We start from the raw sequence: 19,693 nt of genomic DNA on the forward strand, positions 1-19,693 counted from the left end.
CCCCAAGGGTACACTGAGCTAGTGGTCCCCTCCAATAAATTACCAAGTGTAACCCAAGGCAGAGACTCCGGAGGCATACTGATCTGGTTTAAAACAGAACTTAAGAATTACATCAAATTTATAAAAAAGGGCAAAAACCATATGTGGCTCAAACTTGAGAGGGAGATTATCTCAAACAACCAAGATGTTTACATTTGCGCACTTTATATCCCTCCAATCGATTCCCCGTACTTTAAAGAGGACACCTTCTCCAACATGGAGGGGGAAATTATCCAATACCAGGCCCAGGGGAACGTGTTGATCTGTGGGGACCTCAATTCAAGAACGGGCGAAGAACCAGACTTCACCAATAATCAGGGAAACAGTTACGTATTCGGGAATAACCACTTTGACATCCCTTCCCTTCCATACAGGCATAACTGCGACAAGCAGTCAAATACCAACGGAAAACAACTACTACAGCTCTGTCGAAACCTGGGTCTGTACATTGTCAATGGTAGGTTCATAGGAGACCTCCTAGGAAGATCGACCTATTGCTCACCTCTTGGCTGCAGCACAGTAGACTATATGATTACAGACTTAGACCCATCCTCTTTCAGAGCACAGTCAAACCACAAACAACACTGTCAGATCACAGTCAAATTACTATGTTTCTCAAAAAGACAGAAACAAACAACATAGAAACACAACCGTACAACACCAAAAAATCGTACAGATGGGCCAAAAATGACACGGAAAAATACCAGAAAACAATTAGCAATGCATCAACTCAAGCTCTCTTAGACACCTTTCTGGATAACATATACACTCACAATAAAGAAGGCGTAAACCGGGCAGTTAGTAAACTAAACAATATTTTTGATAATTTGGCAACAAATGCAAACTTGAAAGCTCGCAAGAACAAACCCAAAACAAAAAACTATGAAAAATGGTTTGACCATGATTGCCATAACATGAGGAAAAAACTTAGAAAAATATCAAACCAAAAACACAGACATCCAGAAAACGAGGAATTACGCCTTACTTATTGTCAGACACTAACACAATACAGAAACACACTCAGAACCAAAAAAGAGCAATTTATTAAGAATACACTCAGCTCCATGGAGGAATCCATTGATTCCAATTGTTTCTGGGACAACTTGAAAACACTACACAAAAAACAACACGACGATTTGTCCATTCAAAATGGGGACACATGAGTAAACCACTTTGAAAAATTATACCAGAAAAACACACTAAGACCAGAGCAACACCAAATACGCAAAAAACTGGAAAAGCTTGAATTGGCCATAAAAGATAACCAAAACCCGCTAGACGCCATAATAACAGAAAAAGAACTTCTTGAAAAACTCAAGGACCTGCGACCAGGAAAAGCTTGCGGGACAGACGGCATACTAAACGAGATGATTAAACACGCAGACGACAAAATGAAACTAGCTATCCTAAAACTCTTCAACTTGGTTCTGAGTGTCGGTTATTTCCCTGACATCTGGAACAAAGGACTCATAACACCCATATACAAAAGTGGGGACAAAATCGACCCAAACAACTATCAAGGCATCTGTGTAAACAGTAACCTGGGGAAGGTATTCTGTAGCATCATAAACAAAAGACTTATAAACTTCCTTGAGGAGCACAATGTCTTGAGTAAAAGCCAAATTGGATTCCTGCCAAACTATAGAACATCCGATCATATCTTCACCCTACAGACCCTAATTGACAAACACGTTCACCATAACAAAAGCAAAATCTACGCATGCTTTGTAGATTTCCAGAAGGCTTTCGACTCCATCTGGCATGACGGTTTATTCCTGAAACTTATCGAAAGCAGGGTAGGAGGGAAAACATATGATGTAATTAAATCAATGTATACAAACAATAAATGTGCAGTTAAAATTGGAGACAAACAAACAAAATACTTCCCACAGGGGCGGGGGGTGACGCAGGGCTCGCCAATCTCACCGACACTCTTTAATATTTACATTAATGGATTGGCAAAACTACTTGAACAATCTACAGCACCTGGCCTCACCCTATATGAATCCAAGGTTAAATTCCTCCTCTATGCAGACGACCTGGTTCTGCTGTCACCAACTAAGGAGGGTCTACAGCAGAACCTGGACCTGCTGGAGTCGTACTGCCAGACTTGGGCCCTGACAATAAATCCCCAAAAAACCAAAGTCCTTGTGTTCCAGCAAAGATCCAAACATCAGGGACCCAAAATAAATTTCACAGTAGGAACAACCAAAATTGAACAAACCACTCACTATACATACTTGGGCTTAAAAATCAGTTCGACGGGAAACTTCAAACTGGCTGTGAATGAACTGAAAGAGAAAGCAAGAAGGGCTTTCTATGCCATCAAAAAATCAATCCAAATAAAAATCCCAATTAGCATTTGGCTCAAAATTTTCAAATCAGTAATTGAACCAATTGCACTCTATGGCAGTGAGGTATGGGGACCGCTAACACAACAAGAATTTGCAAAATGGGACAAACACCCAATTGAGATCCTACATGCAGAATTCTGTAAAAGTATCCTCCGGACTCAAAGGAAAACAGTAAACAATGCATGCAGGGCGGAACTAGGCCAATATCCATTAATAATCACTATCCAAAAAAGAGCCACCAAATTTTGGAATCACCTACAAATGAGCAACCCCCAATGCTATCACTACGACGCCCTGAAATGCCAAGAGCTGACCATAAAGAAGAATACCCTCAGTCAACTAGTCCTGGGACTCAGTGAAGTAACTACTAACAACACTAACAATAACCAGTCCCAGGACAGTGACAGGGTAACACAAAGAATTCAACCCAACACAATCGTCGCTAAGCAAAAGGAAAAATATCTGACATATTGGGCAGAAACAACAAAAACCCAAAGCAAACTCAATTGCTACTTGGCCCTAAACAGACAATACAACATAGCTGATTACCTGACCATGGTAAAGGATAACAAACTGAGAAGAACCTTGACAAGGTACAGACTTAGCGAACATAGCCTAGCGATCGAAAAAGGCAGACACAGGCAAACCAGGCTGCCAAGAGAAGACAGGATATGCTCTCACTGCAGTCTGGGAGTAGTTGAGACAGAGATGCACTTCCTCACAGCCTGTGGAAAATATCAGGACATCAGGGAGAATTTCTACCAAAAATTCTCCCAAATATGCCCTGAATTCAGAAATCTGAATGACAACCAAAAACTCCCTTTCCTACTGGGGGAGGAGAGAAGCTGTGTAACACTGGCGGCACACTATGTTACAGCTTGCCATGAACAGAGGGACAACCAGTAAACTAAGACAATATATACAAACAAGGCGAATGTATATTTATAAACTGTATGAATAGAACCGCGTTTATGTGTTCAACCATAAATGTATTTTGATGCTTTGGCAACATAAGATGTACCTTATCATGCCAATAAAGCGATTTGAATTGAATTGAATTGTATATGCCCTTGTTTTCAGTCGAATACTATCCTTTATTACTTTACTAAGCCACGGATGGCTGTCTTTTCTTTTACTCCCCTTTTTCCTCAGTGGAATATATTTATCTTGAAAGATGTGAAATATCTCCTTGAATGTAGACCACTGCTCTTGTACCGTCTTACACTTTAATCTGTTTTCCCAGTCCACTTTAGTCAATTCTACTCTCATACCTTCATAGTCTCCTTTATTTAAGCTTAGTACGCTGGTTTGAGATCCAACTCTCACCCTTAAACTGAATTTGGAATTCAACCATATTATGGTCACTCATTCCAAGGGGATCCTTTACTAAGACATTTTTTATTAATCCTGTCTCATTACACAGGACCAGATCTAAGATTGCCTGCCCCCTGGTTGGTTCAGTTACATACTGCTCAAGGAACCCGTCCTTAATACACTCTATGAACTCTTCCTCAATGCTGCCATGCCCAATTTGATTAGTCCAGTCAATATGAAAGTTAAAATCCCCCATGATTATAGCTGTTCCCTTATTACAAGCCCCAACTATTTCCTGATTTATACTCCGACCAACAGAGTTGCAACTGTTAGGAGGCCTATAGACTACGCCCACTAGTGACTTTTTCCCCTTATTATTCCTTATCTCCACCCAAACTGTTTCACTATCCTGATCCTTTGACCCAATATCATTTCTGACTATTGCAGTGATTCCATCCTTGATTAACATAGCAACCCCACCTCCCTTTCCTTCCTGTCTGTCTGTCCTTCCTAATTGTCAAATACCCTTGTATGTTTAGTTCCCAGTCATGATTATCTTGCAGCCATGTTTCCGTAATGGCCACCAGATCATACCCATGTGTAGTTATTTGTACTGTCAACTCGTCAATTTTGTTACGAATGCTGCGTGCATTCAGATAAAGAACTTTCAAATATGTTTTCTGACAATTTATTCCTGCTTTTACCCCTTTACCTTTATCATTATACATTCTGTCCCTTCCTGACACGCTCTGGTTTTTAATTCCCCCACTCCCTCACAGGAGTTTATAAAACAAAATTTGACACCAAGCCACACAAGGAGAAATTAGGGCAGATTACCAAAAGTTGGTCAAAGAGGTAGGTTTTAAGGAGCATCTTAAAGGAGGAAACAGTGGTAGGGAGGCGGAGAGGTTTAGGGAGGGAATTATAGAGCTTAGGGCCTTGGCAGCTCAAGGCACGGCTACCAATGATTGAGCAATTAAAATCAGGGAAGCTCAAGGCGGCAGAATTAGAGGAGCGCAGATATCTCTGGGTGTTGTGGGGCTGAAGGAGATTACAGAGATGGGGAGGGGCAAGGCCATGGAGGGATTTGAAAACAAGGATGAGAATTTTGAAATCGAGGCGTTGCTTAACCTGGAGCCAATGTAGGTCAGCGAGCACAGGGGTGATGGGTGAATGGGACTTGGTGCGAGTTAGGACATGGGCAGCCGAGTTTTGGATGACCAAGTTTACATAGGGTAGAACGCGGGAGCCAGGAGTGCGTTGGAATAGTCAAGTCTAGAGATAACAAAGGCATGTATCAGGGTTTCAACAGCAGATGAGTTGAGGCAGGGATGGAGTCGGGCAATATTACGGAGGTGGAAGTAGGCGAGGTCTCAGTTATGGCGCGGATATGTGGTCAGAAGCTCATTTCCGGGTCAAATATGACACCAAGGTCGCAAACAGTCTGGTTCAGCCTCAGACCGTTGCCAGGGAGAGGGATGGAGTCAGTGGCTAGGAAACGGAGTTTGTGGCGGGGACCAAAGACAATGGTTTCGGTCTTCCCAATATTTAGTTGGAGAAAATTTCTGCTCATCCAGAACTGGCTGTTGGACAAGCAGTTAGACAATTTAGACAGTGGAGGGGTCGAGAGAAGTGGTGGTGAGGTAGAACTGGGTGTCGTCAGAGTATATGTGGAAACTGACGCTCTGTTTTCAGATGATGTCGCCAAGGGGCAATATGTAGATGAGAAATAGGAGGGGGACAAGGTTAGATCTTTGGGGGACACCAGAGGTAACGATACGGGAACTAATCAAAAACACTTAGTTCACTGTCTCTTGGGCAATCTTTCACAAACTTCATTAAAATCCTGGAGATGTGAATGATTCCCCCACAGCAGGACAACTTCTGACTCACTATGGGAGGTACTTTTACAGAAAGATTTACATTTATATAGCGCCTTGCATGACCTCAGGAAGTCCCAAAGCGCTTTACAATCAATGAAGTATTTTTGAAGTGTAGTCACTGTTGCAAATGTAGGATACGCAGCAACCACCCACAAACAGCAATGCGATAAAGACCAGATAATCTGTTTTTAGTGATGTTGATTGAGGGATAAATACTGGCCAGGACACCGGGGATAACTCACCTGTTCTTCTTCGAAATAGTCTTTTACTTCCAGCTGAGAGCAGACGGGGCCTCAGTATAACGTCTCATCCAAAAGACAGCACCTCCGACAGTGCAGCACTCCCTCGGTACTGCCCTGGAGTGTCAGCCTAGATTTTTGTGTCCAAATCTCGAGTGGGATTTAAACACACAACCTTCTGACTCAGTAGCGAGAGTGCTACCAACTGAGCCATGGCTGACAGAGGTAAAGCTCTTAACAGCCTGCAACTAAACAGCTTCACAATGTATCTTAATTTAAACTGCAAAATATTAAACATTTCTATGCAACTAATATTAACTTCAGGATCCTTCTTTGCTTCACAGAAAAGATAGGCATTTAGATCTGTTAATGCACTGATGTTTGTTCCCAGAATGTAAATAAAAAAAGTTACCTGGCTTGTGAAGGAGGAAGCGCTATAGCCAAGGCCTGAGTACTTGCCTCACTGGGCATTTTCTGCACCTGTGTATCAGCTGTTAGAGCCACTCCTATAATTCAGAGACTTAATGAATATTGTATGTTAACGCACAGTAAGTACATATTTAATTTCTAAATTACGCTGTTGTGCCAATAAACACTAATGCAAAATCCTTAATTTCAGAACCCAAGATATTACTGTTTAGTGTTGCTTTGAAAATACTGCAGTGTTTCTGAATTTGGTTTGGTAAAAATCTACGGTAATGCTGCTTGCACGTAATGAATGGATTTCCCATTTACAAAATTCAAGTTAAGCCCAATTAAAAAGTAAAACAATTTGTTTGCATGCTCATTTTTTTTCAGCCGTTGCTTTGTTTTGCCGTATTGACCAACTCGGTCACAGTGATTCAGCCAGTCTGATACCGAAGAGATCAACTCTGACAGTGCTGGAACTCTGCATATTATAAACCTCAAAAACAACATTTTTCAGAAATGCTACTGACCTGGCCCTGATGGGTATGGATGTGTACCAGTTATAATGTATTCGGATTCCTGACCTAAAACACAGTAGAACCAAGACTCAGATCTTTATCTTAGACTTCAGAAAATCATTTAACAGCACGAAAAAGTATACTTTATAACCAGTATTTAATTAAAAATGTATGCAAATAACTTATCACTTCCTTCAAGAAATAATTTTTAGGAAAAATGTCTTTTAAATTTGAAGCAAAACTGCTTACGTACACTAAAAAATAACTTTAAACGGTGGCACTTATTATAGCACTGATTAAACCCAAGATTACTGCTGTTCCAAGTACAAGCTACAATAGCACTTCAGTTCAAACTGTAATTGTGGACACCTGCCATCTGTGGCGATCTCATTGAAACATTCAAGATTCTGAAGGGGATTGACAGGGTAGATGCTGAGAGGTTGTTTCCCCTGGCTGGAGTGTCCAGGACTAGGGGGCATAGTCTCAGTCTTAAATGGCCTACCCCTTATCCTGAGATGAGGAGGAATTTCTTCACTCAGAGGTTTGTGAATCTTTGGAATTCTCTGCCCCGGAGGGCTGTGAATGCTGAGTCTTTGAGTATATTCAAGGCCGAGATAGATATTTGGATTCTAGGGGAATCAAGGGATATGGAAATCGGGCGGGAAAGTGGATTGAGGTTGACGATCAGCCATGATCTTATTGAATGGCGGAGCAGGCTCGAGGGGCCGTATGGCCTACTCCTGTTCTTATTTCTTATGTTCTTATGTAACACTATCAACAAAATTCATACTAAAAACTGTCCCACAAACTTCAACTTAAACAAACAACATTATACCAAATAGCACAGTATGGATTTTATTACACAGTATTTACAGAACAGAAACAGGCCATTCAGCCCAACAGGTCCATGCCAGTGTGCATGCTCCACAAGAGCCACAATGGCCCAGAAATTAGGATCGGGGGCTTGCCGCACATGCAAGCCCCCGATGTGCACTCACCCGGCACGCCGACATCTGAAGCCTGGGCCTGCTTGGAATTCCTGTCACTGGCCCGGTTCAGATGTCGGCGCGCTGTGCTTGCCTGATCCAGCGGCGTAGTTAGTGCGATGTGCTGGCTGGGATCAGGTGAGCACTGTGCAGCCAATCAGGGGAGGGGAAACTTCATTCATGAGTTTGATAGTAAGAACTGTCAAACTCATGAAAAGTACAGGCGCCCAAAAGACGAGCTTAACTTTAAATAAAATTTTAAAAAACATCCCAATAATTAAATAAACTATAAATAACTTTAAAAAACTATTTCAAACAATTAATCAAATTTTTGAAAAAAATAATTTTTTAAGAAATCGGGTCTAAAAATAAACTTACCTTACTGTAAAGTCCTTAAAAACAATAAAGCTGTGGAAAAAATGTTATAATTTTAAATAATAGACCACTTACCTTAAAGAATCAAGTCCTTACGCCTCCTTTTTATATGTCTAAAAAGTTCAGGCCCTTGCACACGGGCAAACCTGTCAAAAAGGAAGTTCAACGCGTGCGCGCAGCATTGGACCTCTGAACCCCTTGGAGGAAATGCCAGTTTCCCACGCATGCGCTGTGCATGCTGAAATCCGGCACTTCCAACGGGCCCACGCGCGAGTACACCGTCCGTACTCACGCGTTGGGACCGGAATTACTGGCCCATTATCTCAAGATTTTGATGTCTGATCAAGTGCTTGATCTTCACAAAGCTGTATTGGGTGTATACCATTACAAAAATGGCAACAGCAGATAGTTACAGTTTTTACCTCCAATGGGAGGCTTAGGCTTGGCACAGGATCGTGCCTGTTCACTGTAAACACAATGTCCTAGGTACTAGATAAATGTAGCACAGCGTTTCTCTAATGATACCAGAAACATATGGTGCCACCAGCACTTTCCTAAATTAAAATATAGCTGCTAGAACAAGCTGCGTAGATGCACAGATCTGACAGGCAAAGGACAATTTTGCAGCTGCTGTATAACACCAGTACTGCCAAGGATCCCATATGTTTAAAAAAAAAGTCTTCTCAACTTGTCCTGCCACCTTCAAAGATTTGTGTACATATATCCACAGGTCTCTGTTCCTGCACTCCCTTAAAATTGTACCATTTAGTTTATATTGCCTCTCATTTTTCCTACCAAAATTAATCACTTCACACTTCTCTGCGTTAAATTTCATCTGCCATGTGTCTGCCCATTTCACCAGTCTGTATGTCCTCCTGAAGTCTGTTGCTACCCTCCTCATTGTTTACTACATTTCTGAGTTTGGTATCATCTACAAACTTTGAAATGATGCCCTGTATACCAAAGTCCTGGTCATCAACATATATCAAAAAGAGCAGTGGTCTTAATACCAACCCCTGGGGAACACCACTGTATACTTCCCTCCAATATGAAAAACAACAGCTCACCACTGCTCTCTGCTTTCTGTCCCTTAGCTAATTTTGTATCCATGCTGCCACTATCCCTTTAATCCCTTGGGCTTTAATTTTGTTAACAAATCTATTATGTGGTACTTTGTCAAACGCCTTTTGAAAGTCCATATGCACATCAAGTGCACTACCCTCATCAATCCTCTCCGCTACTTCATCAAAGACTTGATCAAGTTAGTCAAACATGATTTGCCTTTAACAATTCCATGCTGGCTTTCATTTATTACTCCATATTTTTCTAAATTCCAATTAATTTTGTCCCGGATTATTGTCTCAAAGTTTTCCCACCACTTTCCCTGTGGCAGACAGCAGGGAAACTCTGGCCTGTAGTTGCCGGGTTTATCCCTCTGCCCTTTTCTTTTTTTAAATAGGTGTAACATTTGCAATCCTCCAGGCCTCTGCACCAACCCCATATCTAAGGAGGATTGGAGGATTGTGGCTAGCGCCTCCGCAATTTCCAACCATACTCAGTAACCTAGGATGCATCCCACGCAAACCGGATGACTTTCCTATTTTTATCCTATCCAACATCACTGCTGCCTCCTCCTTTACTACTACATTGTCAGCATCCTCTTTTCTAGTGAAGACAGATGCAAAGTACTCATTTAGTAACTCAGCTATGCCCTCAACCTCCACAAGATCTCCTTTTGGGTCCCTAATCGGCCCCACTCTTCCACTATTTATTGGTTTATAAAAGACTTTTGGGTTCCCTTTTATGGTAACCAGTAATTGTGACCATCAATGGATGTTACACTTTTTCAAGGAGGCTTTGAGGGTGTCCTTGAAGCGTTTCCTCTGCCCACCTGGGGCTCTCTTGCCGTGCCTGAGCTCCGAGTAGAGCGTTTATTTTGGGAGTCTCGTATTGGGCATGCGGACAATGTGACCCGCCCATCAGAGCTGATCGAGCGTGGTCAAAGCTTCGATGCTGGGGATGTTGGCCTGAGCAAGAACACCGACGTTGGTGCGCCTATCCTGCCAATGGATTTGCAGGATCCTGTGGAGGCAGCGTTGGTGGTACCTCTCCAGTGCTTTGAGGTGCCTGCTGTACATGGTCAATGTCTCTGAGCCATACAGCAGGGCAGGTATCACTGCTGCTCTGTAGACCATGAGCTTAGTGCCGGGTTTGAGACCATCTTCAAGAAAGGTGACAAGTCCGATTGCGGTAATTAGAGGTAATTGCGGTAATTGTCTGCCACAGGGATAGTCATCGCAAGAATCCTCCTCAAGCGCCTTCTCCCAGTGTCGCAATGCGGATTCCGCCCACTAAGGAGCACAATGGACATGATCTTCACTGCACATCAATTACAAGAAACATAGAAGATAGGAGCAGGAGTAGGCCATTCGGCCCCTCAAGCCTGTTCCACCATTTAATGAGATCATGGCTGATCATACAAATTCAGTACCCTGTCCCTGCTTTATCCCCATATCCATTGCTCCCTTTAGCCTTAAGAAATATATCTAACTCCTTCTTGAATATATTTAAATAAGTTGGCCTCAACTGCCTTCTGTGGTAGATAATTCCACAGGTTCACCATTCTCTAGGTGAAGAAATTCCTCCTAATTTCAGTCCTAAATGGCTTACCCCTTATCCTTAGAAATGCAGGGGACAGCACCAACCGCTGTACATGGCCGCCTTTGATCTCACAAAGGCCTTCGACACTGAGGGATTATGGAGTGTCCTCCTCAAATTCGGCTGCCCTCAAAGGTTTGTCACTATCCTCCGCCTGCTTCACGACAACATGCAAGCCGCGATCCTGACCAACGGTTCCACCACAGGCCCAATTCACGTACGAACCGGGGTCAAGCAAGGCTGCGTCATCGCACCAACGCTCTTCTCGATCTTCCTTGCTGCAATGCTCCATCTCACCCTCAGCAAGCTCCCCACTGGAGTGGAGCTAATTTACAGAACAAACGGGAAACTGTTCAACCTCCGTCGCCTCCAGTCCAGATCCAAGGTCGTCCCATCCTCTGTCGTCAAATTATAGTATGCAGACGACGCTCGTGTCTGCACTCACTCGGAGGTCGAACTCCAAACCATCGTCAACACCTTCACCGAAGCGTACAAGAGCATGGGCCTTACACTAAACATCCGTAAGACAAAGGTCCTCTACCAACCTGCCCCCGCCACACAGTACTGCCCCCCCGATTATCAAAATCCACAACAAGGCCTTGGACAATGTAGACCACTTTCCATACCTCGGGAGCCTACTGTCAACAAGGGCAGACGTCGACGACGAAGTCCAACACCGCCTTCAGTGTGCCAGTGCAGCCTTCGGTCGCCTGAGGAACAGAGTGTTTGAAGACCAGGACCTCAAACCCAGCACTAAGCTCATGGCTGTATGCCTCAGAGACATGGACCATGTATAGCAGGCACCTCAGAGCACTGGAGAGGTACCATCTACGGTGCCTCCGCAAGATCCTGCAAATCCATTGGCAGGATAGGCGCACCAACGTCGGTGTTCTTGCTCAGGCCAACGCCCCCAGCATCGAAGCTTTGACCATACTCAATCAGCTCCGATGGATGGGTCACATTGTCCGCATGCCCGATACGAGACTCCCAAAACAAGCGCTCTACTCGGAGCTCCGGCATGGCAAGAGAGCTCCAGGTGGGCAGAGGAAACGCTTCAAGGACACCCTCAAAGCCTCCTTGGAAAAAGTGCAACATCCCCACCGACACCTGGGAATCCCTGGCCCAAAACCGCACAAAGTGGAGGCGAAGCATCCGGGAAGGCACCGAACACCTCGAGTCTCTTCGCCGGGAGCAAGCGGAAGCCAAGTGCAGGCAGCGCACGTCAACCCAAGCACCCCACCCACCCGCCCCTTCAACCACCATCTCCCCACCGTGACAGAGACTGCAGGTCCCGCATTGGACTCATCAGTCACCTGCGAACTCATTTTTAATGTGGAAGCAAGTCATCCTCGGTTCCGAGGGACTGCCTAAGAAGCCAGTAATCTATTCTCATACTCTCTCTTTGCCCCTCTTATTCCCTTTTTAGATGATCTCTGTACTTTCTATATGCAGCTTGATTCTCTACTGTATTATGAACCTTACTATTGTCACAAGCCTCCTTTTTCTGTCTTATTTTAACCTCTATCTTTAGATGCCCTTCCTTCCCCCCTCATAGCAATGTGTCTACTCGAACTATCTCTTCTTCAATTACTGTTTAGCCTACCAATTTTTGATTCCAATCCACCTGGGCCAGATCCCTTTTCAACTCACTGAAATTAGCTATCTTCCAATTAAGTATTTTTATGCTTGAATGTACTTTGTCCTTTTCCATAACTATTCTAAACCTGATTATATGATCACTGTTCCCCAAATGCTCGCCCACTGAAACATGCTCCACTTCATTCCCCAGAACTAGATCCAGCACTGCTTCCTTCCTTGTTGGGCTGGGAATACATGATCAAGAAAGTTCTCATACACATTTCAGAAATTCCTCCTCCTCTTTGCCCTTTACACTATTACTATCCGCGTCTATATTCGGATAACTCAAGTCCCCCGTTATCACTACTCTGTAGTTCTTGAATCTTTCTGTAATTTACCTGCAAATTTGCTCCTCTATCTCCTTCCCACTATTTGGTGGCCTATAGTATACACTCAGTAGTGTAATAGATCCTTTATTGTTCCTTAGTTCTAACCAAATAGACTCTTGTCTTTGACCCTTCAACTTCATCATCCCCTCTCCAGTACTATAATTGTTTCTCTGATCAATACTGCCACCCCTCCTTTTTTTTCCTTCCCCATCTTTGCTGAATACCTTGTAGCCAGGAATATTAAGTTCCCAATCCTCCCCTTCTTTGAGCCAGGTCTCTGTTATTGTCACTATATCATATATAGTCGCCCTGTGCCTGCAGCTCACCAACCTTATTTACCATGCTCCGTGCATTTGCATACATGCACTCCAAATCCATCTTAGACTGCTTTGCATTTGCCCCGTCTGATCCCTCCTATTTCTGAAGTATTCTTTACTCTAGTGCTATTTGTCTCTCCCAGTCCTCTGTACACCTTGTTTCTGTTAGGATTTAATCTACTGAACAGGTGTGTGACAGGCTACTCAAACAGTATGACCAGTCTGTATACAAGGCCACAGCAGGGCCAAAATGTAATCTTTGGGTCAGAGGGAAAGCTTCAGAAGCTGGTTTTCATCTGCCACACGTCGTATTAGAGTGGATACTGTGTACAGTGCAACGAAGATTCACTAGATTGATCCCTGGGATGAGAGGGTTGTCCTATGAGGAGAGATTGAGTAGATTTGGTTTATACTCTCGAGTTTAGAAGAATGAGGTGTGATTCTGAGGAGAATTGACAGGGTAAGATGCTCTGAGGTTGTTTCCTCTGGCTGGAGAGTCTAGATCTGGAGGGAGGGGTGCAAAATCTCAGGATAAGGGGCCAACCATTTAAGACTGAAATGAGGAGCAATTTCTTCACTCAGAGGGTTGTGAATCTTTGGAATTCTCTACCCCAAAGGGCTGTGGATGCAGAGTCATTGAGTCAGAGTTATACAGCACAGAAAGAGGCCCTTCGGCCCATCGTGTCCGTGCCAGCCATCAAGCCGTCTATTCTAATCCCATTCTCCAGCACTTGGTCCGTAGCCTTGTATGCTTTGGCGTTTCAAGTGCTCATCTAAGTGTTTCTTGAATGTTGTGAGATTTCCTGCCTCTACCACCCTTTCATGCAGTGAGTTCCAGATTCCAACCACCCTCTCGGTGAAAAAGTTTTTCCTCAAATCCCCTCGAAACCTCCTGCCCCTTACCTTGAAATTATGCCCCCTGGTTGTTGACCCCTCTACTAAAGGGGAAAAGTTCCTTTCTATCTACCCTATATATGCCCCTCAATTTTGTACACCTCAATCAGGTCCCCCCTCAGCCTTCTCTGCTCTAAGGAAAACAACCCCAGCCTGTCCAGTCTCTCTTCATAGCTGAAGCGCTCCAGCCCAGGTAACATCCTGGCGAATCTCCTCTGCACCCTCTCCAATGCCATCACATCCTTCCTATAGTGTGGCAACCAGAACTGCACACAGCCTTTTTAACCACCTTATCTATCTGTCCTGCTGCCTTCAGGGATCTATGTACATGCACACCAAGGTCCCTCTGATCCTCTGTCCTTCCTAGGGTCCTACCATTCATTGTGTATTCCCTTGCCTTGTTAGTCCTCCCAAAATGCATCACCTCACACTTTTCAGGGTTAAATTCCATTTGCCATTGTTCTGCCCATCTAACCAACCCATCTATAATGTCCTGTAGCCTGAGGCTTCCCCCCTCGCTATTTACCACTCCACCAATTTTCATGTCATCTGCAAACTTACTGATCATACCTCCTACATTCATATCTAAATCATTAATGTACACTACAAACAGCAAGGGACCCAGCACCGATCCCTGCGGTACACCACTGGACACAGGCTTCCAGTCACAAAAACAACCTTCGACCATCACCCTCTGCCTCCTGCCACTAAGCCAATTTTGGGTCCAATGTGCCAAATTGCCCTGGATCCCATGGGCTCTTACCTTCTTGACCAGTCTCCCATGTGGGACTTTTGTCAAAAGCCTTACTGAAGTTCATGTAGACTACATCAACTGCACTACCCTCATCCACACATGTAGTCACCCCCTCGAAAAATTCAATCAAATTGGTTAGACACGATCTCCCCGGCAAAGCTATGCCGACTATCCTTGATTAATCCTTGCCTCTCCAAGTGGAGACTAATTCTGTCCCTCAGAATTTTTTCCAATAATTTCTCTACCACTGATGTTAGGCTCACTGGCCTGTAATTCCCTGGTTTATCCCTACTACCCTTCTTGAATAATGGTACTACGTTAGCTGTTCTCCAGTCCTCTGGCACCTCCCCTGTGGCCAGAGGTTCTGAAAATTTGTGTCGGAGCCCCTGCAATCTCCTCCCTTGCCTCACACAGCAGCCTGGGATACATCTCGTCTAGGCCTGGGGATTTATCCACTTTTAAGCCCGCTAAAACCACTAGTACCTCCTCCCTCTCGATACTAATTTGTTCAAGTATATCACAATCCCCCGCCTGATTTCTATGCCTACATCATCCTTCTCGATAGTGAACACAGATGCAAAATATTCATTTAAAACCTCACCTACATCTTCCGGCTCTACACACAGATTGCCACATTGGTCCCTAATGGGCCCTACTCTTTCCCTGGTTATCCTCTTGTCCTTTACTTATAAAACACCTTGGGATTTTCCTTTATTTTGCTCACCAGTGTTTTTTCATGCCCACTCTTCACTCTCCTAATTTCTTTAAGTATCCCCCTGCACTTTCTATACTCCTCTAGGGCTTCCACTGTTTTTAGTGCTTTGTATCTGCCAAAAGCCTCCCTTTTTTTCCTAATCCATTCTTGTATATCCCTTGATATCCAGGGTTCCCTGGGCTTGTTGGTCCCACCCTTGACCTTTACGGGAACATATGGCGTTGTACTCTCTATTTCCTTTCTGAAAGACTCCCACTGCTCTGATGTGGATTTTCCTACAAGTAGCTGATCCCAGTCCACTTTGGCCAGATCCTGCCTTATATTAAAATCAGCCATCCCCCAATTTAGAACCTTCAATTCCAGTCCATCTTTGTCCTTTTCCATGACTCCCTTAAATCTCACCGAATTATGGTCACAGTCAACAAATGCTCTCCTACTGACACTTCTACCACTTGCCCGGCTACATTCCCTAGAATTAGGTCCAGTACCGCCCCCCTCTCTTGTAGGACTTTCTACATGCTGGCTCAAAAAGCTCTCTTGGATGCACTTTAAGAATTCTGCACCCTCTAAGCCTTTCACACTCTGACTATCCCAGTTAATATTGGGGAAGTTGAAATCCCCGACTATTATTACCCTATTATTTCTACACTTCTCTGAGATTTGCCTACATATCTGTTCCTCTATCTCCCCCTGACTGTTTGGGGGCCTATAGTACACTCCTAGCAAAGTGCTTGCCCCATTTTTGTTTTTAAGTTCTACCCATATGGCCTCATTAGAGGAACCTGCTAAGATATCATCCCTCCTTACAGCAGTAATCGACTCCTTGATTAATATTACGACATCCCCTCCTCTTTTACACCCCCCTCTGTCTCGCCTGAAGATTCTATACCCTGGCTATTGAGCTGCCAGTCCTGCCCCTCCCTCAACCATGTCTCTGTGATAGCAACATCATACTCCCATGTGTTCATCAACACCTTCAATTCATCTGCCTTACTTGCAAGACTCCTTGCATTAAAATAAATGCCATCCAGCCTTGCCATACTCCCTTGTGCCATTACATATTTACTCTGCCTTCCAGGTTGACTTGTTTTTTCCTCTATATTTGGCTGTGCATCACCCCCTACTATAGCTCCACTCCGTATCCCATCCCCCTGCCAAGTTAGAATATATTCAAGGCTGAGATAGATAGATTTTTGGACTCCAAGGGAACCAAGGGATATGGAGATTGGACGGGAAAGTGAAGCCGAGATCGAAGATCAGCCATGATCTTACTGAATGGCAGAGCAGGCTTGATGGGCCATATAGCCTACTCCTGCTCCTAATTCTTATGTTATGCTCACGACCTGCCACACCTGGGAAAATATGTGTAAATAGTTTATGACTAACAAAGTACCAAGGTGAGGAACCAAAGCAATGGTACATTTTATAATACACAATTTCTGGTTACATAGGCATGATGAAAAGTGAGGTATACCAACTATAAGAACATAAGAAGTAGGAGCAGGAGTAGGCCATACGGCCCCTCGGGCCTGTTCCGCCATTCAATAGGATCATGGCTGATCCGAATCTAGACTCACGTCCACTTCCCTGCCCTCTCCCCGTAACCCCTAATTCCCTTATCTGCTAGGAAACTGTCTATCTCCATTTTAAATTTATTTAATGTTGCAGCTTCCACAGCTCTCTGGGGTAGCAAATTCCATAGATTTACTACCCTCTGAGTGAAGAAGTTTCTCCTCATCTCAGTTTGGAAAGGGCGGCACCTAATTCTAAGATTATGCCCCCTAGTTCTAGTCTCACCCATCAGTGGAAACATCCTCACCACATCCACCCGATCAAGCCCCCTCACAATCTTATATGTTTCGATAAGATCGCCTCTCATTCTTCTGAACTCCAATGAGTAGAGTCCCAACCTACTCAACCTTTCCTCATACGTCAACCCCCTCATCTCCGGAATCAACCGAGTGAACCTTCTCTGAACCGCCTCGAGAGCAAGTATATCTTTTCTTAAATATGGAAACCAAAACTGCACGCAGTATTCCAGGTGTGGCCTCACCAATACCCTGTATAACTGCAGCAAGCCTTCCCTGTTTTTATACTCCATCCCCCTTGCAATAAAAGCCAAGATTCCATTGGCCTTCCTGATCACCTGCTGCACCTGCATACTAACTTTTTGTGTTTCATGCACCAGGACCCCCAGATCCCTTTGTACTGTAGCACTTTGCAGTTTCTCCCCATTTAGATAATAACTTGCTCTTTGACTTTTTCTGCCAAAGTGCATAACCTCACACTTTCCAACATTATATTGCATCTGTCAAATCTCTGCCCACTCACTTAGCCTGTCTATGTCCTTTTGCAGGTTTTTTATGTCCTCCTCACTCACTGCTTTCCCTCCCATCTTTGTATCGTCGGCAAACTTGGATATGTTGCACTCGGTCCCTTCCTCCAAATTAATATAGATTGTAAAGAGTTGGGGTCCCAGCACTGACCCCTGCGGAACCCCACTGGTTACTGATTGCCAGCCCGAGAACGAACCATTTATCCCAACTCTTTGTTTTCTGTTAGATAGCCAATCTTCCACCCATGCCAGTATATAACCCCCAATCCCGTGATTTTTTATCTTGATCAGTAATCTTTTGTGTGGAACCTTGTCAAATGCCTTTTGGAAGTCCAAATACACTACATCCACTGGTTCCCCTTTATCCACCCTGTATGTTACGTCCTCAAAGAATTCGAGCAAATTTGTCAAACATGACTTCCCCTTCATAAAACCATGCTGACTCTGTCCTATTAAATTATGTTTATCCAAATGCTCTGTTACTGTTTCCTTAATAATGGACTCCAACATTTTGCCAACCACAGATGTTAGGCTAACTGGTCTATAGTTTCCGGCTTTTTGTCTACTTCCCTTCTTAAATAAGGGTGTTACATTAGCAGTTTTCCAATCTGCCGGGACCTTTCCTGAGTCCAGGGAGTTTTGGAAAATAATCACCAATGCATCCACAATCCCAACTGCCACTTCTCTCAAGACCCTAGGATGTAGGGTCAATAAGCAAAGAAATCAGTGATCAAGGTTGACAAACATCATCCTCCTGCCACACCTCCATTTCTAGCTTTGGCACCTCATTAATGCGACTCTCCTTAACAATGTTGTGCAACAAGCAGCAAGCTACTATATACGTTCCATCACATAAGGCACATTGTAAAGTGACCTCTGGCTGACCCAAACATCTGAAGTTTGCCCTTCGACAGTACTTGTCCTAATGTGCTTGATTCTCTGCTGCATGATGTTGTCAGCGGAGATGTGAGCCATAGTAACAGTGTTATTCTTGTCATTCAAGATCCATCCTTCCATTCTGCTGTCTCTACTGAAAAGATATAAACAGAAATTCTACAAAAAAAGCATCATGTGAAGTGTCAGAAATGGGCATTGCATCACAATCCACTGCTAGTGGTCACTATCTAGTGGTATACTGAGGGACCAAAATCTCTTGACGGTTGAGACAAGCCTTTGGATTACTGGTGAGGAACAAATGGCTATATGGGTGCAATCAATAACCTCCTGCACCCTCAGAAATCCAGATATATGATCAAGGCTACCAAGTCTACCATCTGTTTCTGCAGCTACAGGGGAATCTGATGCAGATAGTTACATGATAGAAAAGTTGTTCATTAACTGCCTTGATGCATCAATGAACAAGCTGACTAATGGTGCAGGTATGTTAGGGACTGGAAAGTGCTAGTAATACAAAAATAGTAGGGGTGGCCTTGAATGCTACTGGCAATGTTTTGTGTGCAGAACATGTCTGGAGGTTTCCTGTAACAAACTGCAGACGTGGGTCATTAGTCTTCGTCATAACTCCTCTACCCTGCTCCCTGACCCACCCTGTCCACATCCCATCGCCTCTCTTCCCCATCTTCCTCACCCTCCCCTTCTCTCCTCATCCTCCTAAACCTTACCTACCCCTTCCTCCTCCTCCTCCTCCTCCTCTCCTGTCCCATCCCCTCCCTCCCTCTCTTCTATCCGATCCACCTCCACCCCTTCCTCTCCTCCATTTGGGCCCAGTTATACCCCGCCCTCTGACCTGAATATTGCAGTTGATTTCAACTCCCCGTATGCAACGCCATAGGAGATCAACTATTTGTATAATAAAAATGCCAATGGATCAAAACATTCCATTTCAAAATACATTAAACACTCCTATAGGTACTGTTTATGACAAAATCTATGTTAAATGTCAACATTTACCTGCTCTACTTGTTATGACTGCAAGT

At 44.0% G+C, this 19,693-nt stretch overlaps 1 protein-coding gene across 2 annotated transcripts in view; it reads right to left on the reverse strand.

The window, feature by feature from the left end:
* Positions 1–19,693, reverse strand: part of plrg1 (pleiotropic regulator 1) — a 60,665-nt gene that overhangs the window by 30,816 nt on the left and 10,156 nt on the right. For both annotated transcript variants that reach the window (XM_085961453.1, XM_085961461.1), the window contains 2 exons: positions 6,768–6,821; positions 6,242–6,335 (listed from right to left, as the gene is read on the reverse strand). In XM_085961453.1, the coding sequence (XP_085817579.1) occupies positions 6,242–6,335; positions 6,768–6,821 (148 nt within the window). The remainder of the gene's footprint in view (positions 1–6,241; positions 6,336–6,767; positions 6,822–19,693) is intronic.

This window comes from Somniosus microcephalus, chromosome 2 (genome assembly GCF_052327205.1).
Source record: "Somniosus microcephalus isolate GS21.2 chromosome 2, FLI_Smic_1.0, whole genome shotgun sequence".
NCBI classification, from domain to species: domain Eukaryota; kingdom Metazoa; phylum Chordata; class Chondrichthyes; order Squaliformes; family Somniosidae; genus Somniosus; species Somniosus microcephalus.